We start from the raw sequence: 12,259 nt of genomic DNA, 5'->3' as shown, positions 1-12,259 counted from the left end.
TTTACCATGGAAGGCTGTGGGCCGAGGTCGCTTCTGCTGCTCACACACGTTACTGCAGACTGAAATGAGTGAAAGTATGTGAAATGAATCCGCCTCTGGCTGATGATGTCCCAGGATGAGGTCCAGAGGGACGATGGAGAGTGACCAGAAAGGTCTGAGACAGAGAGCCCCTGCTGTGTTTGTGTGCGAGAGAGAAATAAGGCTCTGATCTCCCATTTCATTCACTCTGCTGCCATGGACACAGTGGCAGGTCAATCACTGCCTGTGTTTCATCTGACATGACATTCAACTGATGAGGCTGTTGATCTAAGAGGCGTGCTGACATGAAAATAGCCAGAATTTCTAACCACTACATTTATTACAAATCATTCTCCTGGGCCGGCACCGTGACAAATCTATGTTTGAAAAGCCAAAATATACAAATGACCTCCTCTGTGATTCATACTGTGAACACAGTTATGTGTGTGAGTGTGTGAGTCATTGAATAGGGCCCTCTGTTACATAATGCTCTCACGTCATGTACCTTCACCCCCAAGTACAAGATCCTAGTTATGTCACAAGTCAATATCTCTCTGTGTGGAGGAGAGGCCCATCTCTTCCTTGCCAGAGAGCCGATGACAGAGGACATTAAATGTTACTGCCACCCCCCCATCCCTGTATTTCCCTGCCTTCCTCTGCTCCCTCCCTGCTTCGCTCTCCTTCCCAGTCTCCAGGATTAGGTCATGGATGACTGGGATGGCTACAACTCAAGCCCTGGGTCTCCACTCCCAGAACAGCACAGTAAATATTAAAGGGAAGTTCATCAGAGTATCATTCAAGGCTGCGGTGAAGATAGCTGGTGTGGCATCAGAGTATCATTCAAGGCTGCGGTGAAGATAGCTGGTGTGGCATCAGAGTATCATTCAAGGCTGCGGTGAAGATAGCTGGTGTGGCATCAGAGTATCATTCAAGGCTGCGGTGAAGATAGCTGGTGTGGCATCAGAGTATCATTCAAGGCTGCGGTGAAGATAGCTGGTGTGGCATCAGAGTATCATTCAAGGCTGCGGTGAAGATAGCTGGTGTGGCATCAGAGTATCATTCAAGGCTGCAGTGAAGATAGCTGGTGTGGCATCAGAGTATCATTCAAGGCTGCGGTGAAGATAGCTGGTGTGGCATCAGAGTATCATTCAAGGATGCGGTGAAGATAGCTGGTGTGGCATCAGAGTATCATTCAAGGCTGCGGTGAAGATAGCTGGTGTGGCATCAAAGGCAATGAAACATATGGCGGGATGACAACACACACCATCACACGCCTGTCCAAGTTAGGGATTCTTTCTGTTGTTCTGATAAATTTTACCTCAGCTGTGTTCATATCTGTCTGTTTACTTGTTGTGAAAGTTGAGTTATGTCTTAAGTCTCTTTGAATGGCTTTATCAGTTATCAAGAGACCTGCTGCACCAAATGGCACCCTAGCCCCTACATAGTGTCCTATGGGCCCTGGTCAAAGTAGTGCACTATTTAGGTCCCTGGTCAAAAGTAGTGCACTATTTAGGGCCCTAGTCAAAAGTAGTACACTATTTAGGGCCCTGGTCAAAAGTAGTACACTATTTAGGGCCCTGGTCAAAAGTAGTACACTATTTAGGGCCCTGGTCAAAAGTAGTACACTATTTAGGGCCCTGGTCAAAAGTAGTGCACTATTTAAGGCCCTGGTCAAAAGTAGTACACTATTAGGGCCCTGGTCAAAAGTAGTGCACTATTTAAGGCCCTGGTCAAAAGTAGTACACTATTAGGGCCCTGGTCAAACTTAGTGCACTATTTAGGGCCCTGGTCAAACTTAGTGCACTATTTAGGGCCCTGGTCAAACTTAGTGCACTATTTAGGGCCCTGGTCAAACTTAGTGCACTATTTAGGGCCCTGGTCAAAAGTAGTACACTATTTAGGGCCCTGGTCAAAAGTAGTACACTATTTAGGGCCCTGGTCAAAAGTAGTACACTATTTAGGGCCCTGGTCAAAAGTAGTACACTATTTAGGGCACTGGTCAAAAGTAGTACACTATTTAGGGCCCTGGTCAAAAGTAGTACACTATTTAGGGCCCTGGTCAAAAGTAGTACACTATTTAGGGCCCTGGTCAAAAGTAGTACACAATTTAGGGCCCTGGTCAAAAGTAGTACACTATTTAGGGACCTGGTCAAACTTAGTGCACTATTTAGGGCCCTGGTCAAAAGTAGTACACTATTTAGGGACCTGGTCAAACTTAGTGCACTATTTAGGGCCCTGGTCAAAAGTAGTACACTATTTAGGGCCCTGGTCAAAAGTAGTACACTATTTAGGGCCCTGGTCAAAAGTAGCGCACTATTTAGGGAATATGGTGCCATTTGGGATTCATGCCGTGTGTAGCTGTCTTACAGGCAAGCAGAGGATACAGTGTGAAGTCAGAGCGTGCCTCTTCAACTGGAGCCATTACAGCAGACCTTTACAAGGTTTACTAAGTTCTTTGTGGGCCTATCAAAGCCTCTTTAAAGAACAGAACAGGCCTGCTTGTGGGAGACATTCTAAATGATCAGTGGAAGCGTGGTGCAGTCTCTCTACTTCTCTGTGGGAGAGAGTATGCTTACAGATGCCTGTGTGGAACAGATAGCCACATATTCTAAGTAGGAGCCAATTCTCTATTGGTAGGCCTGAGTGTGGCTATACAGACATATACTGTATTGTTGAAAATGAGAGCAGCTTATACAGGCCTAGTATTGTCTTTGTTTCAGTGTGAAACATGTAAGTACATTGCTTCTTTTATGAGCACCTCTGTCCCCTTGTGTAGGTGTTCTCTCTGGCTGTATGTGAGCACTGTGCTGAGTCTATGTACTGGAGGAGCCAGTCTCTGCCTATTGCGCACACGTGTGTCTGTGTCTTTGTCCTTGTGTTTGTGTGCACCTGTGTGTGTGTGTGCACCTGTGTGTGTGTGTGCACCTGTGTGTGTGTGTGCACCTGTGTGTGTGTGCACCTGTGTGCATGCGTTCCCCCCCACAGTTGATGTGTATTAACTAGCAAGGGCTAGAATTCAGAGCAGCTTGCTCTCATTAGGGCTTATAGCTGTCCATCCCACCCAAGCTCCTTACCCACAGCTTAGCCCCTTCATCCCCACACTGACATGGACCTCAGCCCAGGCCACTCCCCAGTCCCCACACCACACACGGACTGCCTGGCGATCACAGTGGGTGAGATGGAGCCAGGATCTTACTAGTCACTAAACATCTACATCTGACAGAACCCTCTGCTGACCCCACAGAACGAGAAGGGTGAGTAGTCAGATACAGCATGGTGACCAGGGACACCAACTGTCCAACAATCCCTCTGTAGCTAGATCCCCTATTCAGGGGCCAAGCCCATTCTCTAGATGTACTCTGCCTTCATGTAACACTTAGCCTGATCATTGGAACACAGTGAAATACTGTGACCTGGGAGTCAAATGAGGCTGCTGATTTATTTATACAGAAAGAAGAGAAGAACCAAACAACAACAACTGGTGACAGAGGAAACTGCTCCCTCGTCTGTAGGATCTGGATGGGGTGAGACATGCAGGAGAGGAGGGGGAGGAAGAGGTGTGAGAGAGGTGAGGAAGACAATTATCTGCCGTTAATTGCGCTCATTAGCTGAAATGGGCTGAGATGGTCGAAGGTGATGGGGTGTCATTCATTTAGAGGACTCTGGGATGGACACAGTGTATAAGGGGTTGGTTTAAGCCCAGATACGAGAGAGAGGCAGTTGTTCTACTGATAGCAGCGCTGCTGATAAGACATGGCCCCTATCGCCACCACTCTCTCTCTGCCTCGCTCACTCAATCCCCATTCGCCTCGTAGCCAGAGAGAGAGGAGGGGAGACGGCCGTACAGGGAGTGAAGGAGAGATTAGACAGAATGAGAAAGGCGTGGCGATAGTGGGGCGATGGAGAGGGGTTAAAAGGAAAGGGGGTACTGGGTAGAGGAGGAGGAGAGCAGAACGTTGCAGGAAGAGAGGGACAGGGAGAAAGTCAAAGCTTTCAGCCCTGTTCCTGTTTCTCAACGGTCCATAACTGTGGTATGACAGGCATGGCTTCATATGAGGACACCAAGAACAACGTTTCCAGTCTGAAATCTAATATGTGCTCTGACTGAAAACCATGCGGAAGCTTCCCTTCCCTAGCTCGCTATCCTTCACTTCTATCAACTAACCTCATTAGTATTGAACATACTGTTCACCTAGGAAAGGAATCCACTTTGGATGTGGAGTGATGCAGCAATCTTCTTAGAGAACCCTTACAGTCGTCCCAGCAGAGAGAGAGAGAGGCAGAGAGGGGTGGAATGAGAAGATGAAGGAAACAACACACAGAGCTCCTCTTTCAACAATTTAAATACATGTTTTAGGTCTACATTAAAGTGGATTACTGCTTTTGTTATGAACAATTTATCAATGTTGCACAAACGACGTAGGCCAAAGCTCTGCGTATACAAGACAAATGATAAAAACCACTGATGCAGAGGAACTCCAAACTGTGGGAAGGTTTGTGCTCCAGCATCAGTTTGTGTGAGTGTGTCTGTGTGATGGAGTGTTTGTGTGCAATAGGGGCCTATGCAGACTGTAGCGAGATGTAATTAACAAGAATAATGGCTGTGCTCTCCTCCAACCGTGAATGAGTGAAGTGTTGATAGCCGCTCGGTCCGCGGAGGAAATCGTGTCTAATTTTCTGCTGAGGCACAGATATGAGCTGGCTGCGGCGGGTAGGGAATGATGATAACACTGGCTGGCTTAATGACTAGAGAGTGGCCATGCCGGCTCAAGTTCACACTTCACAGATCAACTTCAACTTCAGCAAGGATGACGACTGCTCACCCACTCACCCACCCACCTAAAACCACCAAAACTTCCACACAACAAAGTCAAGGGGGTCTGTTTCAGGGACAAGCATCAATGTTTTTAGCTAACAACAAATGGATAAAATTATCCGTTTTATTTTTTAAATGTGCATGAGTGATACTTGCACTTGCCACTTATTAAACACACCAGTGAGTGGTGCGAGTGTGAGATGTACCTACCTCTCGATGATGTCAGCGATGACACAGGCAAACATCTGCAGGCCCTCCGGTAGCTGCAGGGCCACTGTGAACAGAGAGACAGACAGACAGTCAGCGGTAAGGTTAAGTAGACAACCTAGCTACACACACAGCTGCAGTTGGAGTGACAACCACGTTATTTAATACATCCTCGACAGCATATACACGTATCTCGCTGCTTATGTTACCCCTGCAGAGTGCTTCACTGAGACAGAAGGTAGCTGACATTTCAAGGTAATTTTCTCCCATCCATTGCATTACTGTTGTCGTATCTTACTGAGTGATGCACTACAGGAAATGGAAGTGTATCAGCACTGCCTTCACACTTCCCTTCTTCTCCTAGCAATCCATTAGTCACCTTTTCTCCACCTGTCTCTCTCAATGACAGCCAATAGCTTCATGAGTCACAGTCACACACACACACAAATATCCGTCTCACCATGCAGACCGCTATGCATGTGGAAACTTGGTGCTTCTTCTCATGTGGCATTAAGAGAGCATGGAGAAATGGATCAAATCGCTGTGAAATGGGAATCAAGCAATCACACAAAGGAAGGATTGGTCCTGCTGCTGATGTGAAGGGCTGAGGGCAGCGTGTGTTTCCGGTAGGAACTTCTCTGAGTGTGACACCAGCTATGACGAATCAATGGGAAATGCTTTCATCAGGAGGTTGACTCACTGCCAGAGTTGAGACGCAAAATATCACACCTCTGAATGATGCCAACAACTTTACAGAGACAAAATGCTCAAACAAAAGGCATGCTCTCTCAAAATGAAGTCTCACCCAATTTCCTTTTATTGTTGAGAATGTGCATGATTTAGGTTCATCTTGAATGTAAACATTAAATAAACATAATGACGTCTCAGACGTAACACAAATATTGCTGATGTAGAGATCTAGATTATAGGATATGAAGAAACAGCTACTCTTAGTCACATCAAGTCCTTGCCTCATCCTTGCGCAAATTGCTTATCCAGAGCTGTTGTCTTGGTAACAGACTGATGTCCTCATGTTGGCGTGGTTACATATTGTGCTATGCATACTTATGTAAAGTCCTTAGCATGAATTAACATTTAGCCTTTCTTTACTGAAATGTGAATATATCACAGTGTGATATTTCATACTTGTATACAAGCCGTCCGTCCACTGCGCTTCACAAATCCCCTTTGATTCGATGTCATTTGCAGTAATTGAAGGAAAACTTTCAATGTATTCCTGTGTCATGTACTGTCATGTTGTCTTGTCTCTGTCCTTTCCCTTCACCCTGTCTCCCTCTGCTGGTCGTTGTTATGTTACCTTTTCTCCCCCTCTTTTCCCCAGCTGTGCCTTGTCTCCTCCTAATTACCCATTCACCCCGTTCCCCACCTGTTCCCTTTTTCCCTCTGATTAGGTCCCTATATCTCTCTCTGTTTCTGCTCCTGTCCTTGTCGGATTCTTGTTTGTTTGTTTGTGTCATTCATGCCTGAACCAGACCATCGTCGTGTTCCTGTAACCTTGTCCTGTCCTGTCGGAATCTGCCTGTCCGTCTGAGCCTACGTTTTGTTTTGTAATTAAAGATACTCTGTTTTGTTAATTCGCTTTTGGGTCCTCATTCACGCACCGTAACAGAAGAATCCGACCAAGAATGGACCCAGCGACTTCGGATCCTCTCCACTCAGCCGTCGAGATCCAGGGAGCGATGCTAGGCAGACACGAGCAGGAATTGTCTGCTGCTCGACATGCCGTTGAGACCCTGGCCACCCAAGTCTCCAACCTCACAGAACAGGTTCACCATCTCCGCCTCGATCCACCGGCCACTTCCAGGGCTTTCGAATCTCCGGAGCCCAGAATCAATAACCCGCCGTGTTACTCTGGGGAGCCCACTGAATGCCGCTCGTTCCTCACCCAGTGTGATATTGTGTTTTCTCTCCAGCCCAACACTTACGCCAGGAGCACTGCTCGTGTCGCCTACGTCATATCTCTCCTTACTGGACGGGCTCGTGAGTGGGGCACGGCAATCTGGGAGGCAAGGGCTGAGTGTACTAACCAGTATCAGGACTTTAAGGAGGAGATGATACGGGTTTTTGATCGATCTGTTTTTGGGGAGGAGGCTTCCAGGGCCCTGTCTTCCCTATGTCAAGGCAATCGATCCATAACAGACTACTCTATTGAGTTTCGCACTCTTGCTGCCTCCAGTGGCTGGAACGAGCCGGCTTTGCTCGCTCGTCTTCTGGAGGGTCTCCGCGCAGAGGTAAAGGATGAGATTCTCTCCCGGGAGGTTCCTTCCAGCGTGGATTCCTTGATTGAACTCGCTATTCGCATTGAGCGACGGGTTGATCTTCGTCACCGAGCTCGTGGAAAGGAGCTCGCGTTCTCCGTTGCCCCCCTCTCCGCATCACTACCATCTTCCTCTGCCGGCTCGGGAGCTGAGCCTATGCAGCTGGGAGGTATCCGCATCTCGACTAAGGAGAGGGAACGGAGAATCACCAACCGCCTCTGTCTCTATTGCGGTTCTGCTGGTCATTTTGTCACTTCATGTCCAGTAAAAGCCAGAGCTCATCAGTAAGCGGAGGGCTACTGGTGAGCGCTACTACTCCTGTCTCTCCTTCAAGATCCTGCACTACCTTGTCGGTCCATCTACGCTGGACCGGTTCGTCAGCTTCCTGCAGTGCCTTAATAGACTCTGGGGCGGAGGGCTGTTTTATGGACGAGACCTGGGCTCGGGAACATGACATTCCTCACTGTTTCTGGTAATCATAGCGAAACCATTTCTTTTTTGATTTTTCGTTCACCTTTTACACCTGTTGTTTTGGGCCATCCCTGGCTAGTTTGTCATAATCCTTCCATTAATTGGTCTAGTAATTCTATCCTCTCCTGGAACGTCTCTTGTCATGTGAAATGTTTAATGTCTGCTATCCCTCCTGTTTCCTCTGTTTCTTCTTCACAGGAGGAGCCTGGTGATTTGACAGGGGTGCCGGAGGAATATCACGATCTGCGCACGGTGTTCAGTCGGTCCAGGGCCACCTCTCTTCCTCCACACCGGTCGTATGATTGTAGTATTGATCTCCTTCCGGGAACCACTCCCCCCCGGGGTAGACTATACTCTCTGTCGGCTCCCGAACGTAAGGCTCTCGAGGATTATTTGTCTGTAGCTCTTGACGCCGGTACCATAGTCCCCTCCTCCTCTCCCGCCGGAGCGGGGTTTTTTTTTGTCAAGAAGAAGGACGGGTCTCTGCGCCCCTGCATAGATTATCGAGGGCTGAATGACATAACAGTTAAGAATCGTTATCCGCTTCCTCTTATGTCTTCAGCCTTCGAGATCCTGCAGGGAGCCAGGTTTTTCACTAAGTTGGACCTTCGTAACGCTTACCATCTCGTGCGCATCAGGGAGGGGGACGAGTGGAAGACGGCGTTTAACACTCCGTTAGGGCACTTTGAATACCGGGTTCTTCCTTTCGGCCTCGCTAACGCTCCAGCTGTCTTTCAGGCATTAGTCAATGATGTCCTGAGAGACATGCTGAACATCTTTGTTTTCGTTTACCTTGACGATATCCTGATTTTTTCACCGTCACTCCAGATTCATCTTCAGCACGTTCGACGTGTCCTCCAGCGCCTTTTAGAGAATTGTCTTTTTGTGAAGGCTGAGAAGTGCACTTTTCATGCCTCCTCCGTCACATTTCTCGGTTCTGTTATTTCCGCTGAAGGCATTAAGATGGATCCCGCTAAGGTCCAAGCTGTCATTGATTGGCCCGCTCCTAAGTCACGCGTCGAGCTGCAGCGCTTTCTCGGCTTCGCGAACTTCTATCGTCGTTTCATCCGAAATTTCGGTCAGGTGGCAGCTCCTCTCACAGCCCTTACTTCTGTCAAGACGTGCTTTAAGTGGTCCGTTTCCGCCCAGGGAGCTTTTGATCTCCTCAAGAATCGTTTTACATCCGCTCCTATCCTTGTTACACCTGACGTCTCTAGACAGTTCGTTGTCGAGGTTGACGCGTCAGAGGTGGGCGTGGGAGCCATTCTTTCTCAGCGCTCCCTCTCTGACGACAAGGTCCACCCATGCGCGTATTTTTCTCATCGCCTGTCCCCGTCGGAACGTAACTATGATGTGGGAAACCGCGAACTGCTCGCCATCCGGTTAGCCCTAGGCGAATGGCGACAGTGGTTGGAGGGGGCGACCGTTCCTTTTGTCGTTTGGACTGACCATAGGAACCTTGAGTACATCCGTTCTGCCAAACGACTTAATGCGCGTCAGGCGCGTTGGGCGCTGTTTTTCGCTCGTTTCGAGTTCGTGATTTCTTATCGTCCGGGCTCTAAGAACACCAAGCCTGATGCTTTATCTCGTCTCTTCAGTTCTTCAGTAGCCTCCACTGACCCCGAGGGGATTCTCCCTGAGGGGCGTGTTGTCGGGTTGACTGTCTGGGGAATTGAGAGGCAGGTAAAGCAAGCGCTCACTCACACTCCGTCGCCGCGCGCTTGTCCTAGGAACCTTCTTTTCGTTCCCGTTCCTACTCGTCTGGCCGTTCTTCAGTGGGCTCACTCTGCCAAGTTAGCCGGCCACCCTGGCGTTCGGGGTACGCTTGCTTCCATTCGCCAGCGTTTTTGGTGGCCCACCCGGGAGCATGACACGCGTCGTTTCGTGGCTGCTTGTTCGGTCTGCGCGCAGACTAAGTCCGGTAACTCTCCTCCTGCCGGCCGTCTCAGGCCGCTTCCCATTCCCTCTCGACCGTGGTCTCACATCGCCTTAGATTTTGTCACCGGACTGCCTTCGTCAGCGGGGAAGACTGTTATTCTTACGGTTGTCGATAGGTTCTCTAAGGCGGCTCATTTCATTCCCCTTGCTAAGCTTCCTTCTGCTAAAGAGACGGCACAAATCATCATCGAGAATGTTTTCAGAATTCATGGCCTTCCGTCAGACGTCGTTTCGGACAGAGGTCCGCAATTCACGTCTCAATTTTGGAGGGAGTTTTGCCGTTTGATTGGGGCTTCCGTCAGTCTCTCTTCCGGCTTTCACCCCCAGCCTAACGGTCAAGCAGAACGGGCCAATCAGACTATTGGTCGCATCTTACGCAGTCTTTCTTTTCGCAACCCTGCGTCTTGGTCAGAACAGCTCCCCTGGGCAGAATACGCCCACAACTCGCTTCCTTCGTCTGCAACCGGGCTATCTCCTTTTCAGAGTAGCCTCGGGTACCAGCCTCCGCTGTTCTCATCTCAGTTCGCCGAGTCCAGCGTCCCCTCCGCTCAGGCTTTTGTCCAACGTTGCGAGCGCACCTGGAAGAGGGTCAGGTCTGCACTTTGCCGTTATAGGACGCAGACTGTGAGGGCTGCTAATAAGCGTAGAACTAAGAGTCCTAGATATTGTCGCGGTCAGAGAGTTTGGCTCTCCACTCAGAACCTTCCCCTTAAGACGGCGTCTCGCAAGTTGACCCCGCGGTTCATTGGTCCGTTCCGTATTTCTCGGGTCATTAATCCTGTCGCAGTTCGACTTCTTCTTCCGCGATACCTTCGTCGCGTCCACCCGGTCTTCCATGTCTCTTGTGTTAAGCCCGTTCTTCGCGCCCCCGCTCGTCTTCCCCCCCCCCCCCCCATCCTTGTCGAGGGCGCACCCATCTACAGGGTCCGCAGGATTTTGGACATGCGTCCTCGGGGCCGTGGTCACCAGTACCTTGTTGATTGGGAGGGGTACGGTCCGGAGGAGAGGAGTTGGGTTCCCTCTCGGGACGTGCTGGACCGTGCGCTGATCGAGGATTTCCTCCGTTGCCGCCAGGTTTCCTCCTCGAGTGCGCCAGGAGGCGCTCGGTGAGTGGGGGGGTACTGTCATGTACTGTCATGTTGTCTTGTCTCTGTCCTTTCCCTTCACCCTGTCTCCCTCTGCTGGTCGTTGTTATGTTACCTTTTCTCCCCCTCTTTTCCCCAGCTGTGCCTTGTCTCCTCCTAATTACCCATTCACCCCGTTCCCCACCTGTTCCCTTTTTCCCTCTGATTAGGTCCCTATATCTCTCTCTGTTTCTGCTCCTGTCCTTGTCGGATTCTTGTTTGTTTGTTTGTGTCATTCATGCCTGAACCAGACCATCGTCGTGTTCCTGTAACCTTGTCCTGTCCTGTCGGAATCTGCCTGTCCGTCTGAGCCTACGTTTTGTTTTGTAATTAAAGATACTCTGTTTTGTTAATTCGCTTTTGGGTCCTCATTCACGCACCGTAACATCCTGCATCAAAGGTAACCCACTCTCCATTCACAGCGCATACTAAGATCAGTGGGCTGGATCTAGCAGACTCGTGGAGCTCAGCACAGTGTCTGGAGGGACTGTCTGGAGGGTGTGATTAAATTCACTTTAGATAAAGAAGGAAGAGAGAGTTGACAATGTTTCCCTGTCAGACAGACCCTGTCACACATAACCTTGATAAACCATGTGACTATAGCGAATGGACACTTAGACTGCAGTGTTGATTAATATTTCATTAGGCCCATGTTCACATACTGCAGTGGGTTCCTACAGCAAAGAGAAACAACAAAAACAGGACTGTAGGCAACACTGAACAATAAAAGATAGCCTAGGAAAAATAAAAAGCACACTGAGCGAAGGAAAGGATGTGCCTGAAGTGTGATGGAGGGAGGAGAGGAGTGTGTCTTTCTCATGAAAGGTTAAGGGGGTCACTGTGCACCATGTAGCCAGACAGAGACAGGTCATTACCTGAGTTTACTAACCAAGAAAGGTTTCTAAGTCTCACCACAGCTCTGCCTGAAAGAACCCCCCCCCCCCCCCCCCCCACTCACACGTACCAACCCGGCGCATATGATAGTCTGTGTTTGGTTTGAGTGTGAGCCTGTCAGCCAGTCAGCCAGTGCACGGTCTGCTGTCATGTGTCATAAGGAGAAACATCTTGCACGTGCAGAGGGAAATAAAATGACTCTGTACATTTAGCTGGAGAGACACTCTGCACTTGTGGCTGTACTGCCTGGCAGAAAGGGGTGTTTCTGTCTGGGAGGTGTCCACAGAGAGTTGGTACAGCAACGACTTTTAGTTAGTGAACGGAGAAAAAGGTCAGCTAAGGATCTAAAAAACCCAGCTCTCTTCCAAGTCCCCAATCCTCTCTAGCCAGGCCCCAGCACTGAGATTTGTACAGTTTCAGATTTGACTTGTGTCTAGAATAGTATTAGCGTTCTATAACAGTGTGGACTGGCCGGTGCATCTGTTTGTCCACATTCTGTACTTCTTCAGCGT

The 12,259-nt window shown here is 49.2% G+C and overlaps 1 protein-coding gene across 2 annotated transcripts in view; it reads right to left on the bottom strand.

Moving 5' to 3' along the window:
* Positions 1-12,259, bottom strand: part of LOC110507778 (2-(3-amino-3-carboxypropyl)histidine synthase subunit 1) — a 142,252-nt gene that overhangs the window by 119,743 nt on the left and 10,250 nt on the right. For both annotated transcript variants that reach the window (XM_036964880.1, XM_036964879.1), the window contains exon 3: positions 5,045-5,108. In XM_036964880.1, coding sequence (XP_036820775.1) covers positions 5,045-5,108 — 64 coding nt within the window. The remainder of the gene's footprint in view (positions 1-5,044; positions 5,109-12,259) is intronic.

Source organism: Oncorhynchus mykiss, chromosome 27 (genome assembly GCF_013265735.2).
Source record: "Oncorhynchus mykiss isolate Arlee chromosome 27, USDA_OmykA_1.1, whole genome shotgun sequence".
Lineage (NCBI taxonomy): Eukaryota > Metazoa > Chordata > Actinopteri > Salmoniformes > Salmonidae > Oncorhynchus > Oncorhynchus mykiss.
This window is presented reverse-complemented; position numbering and strand designations above follow the sequence as displayed.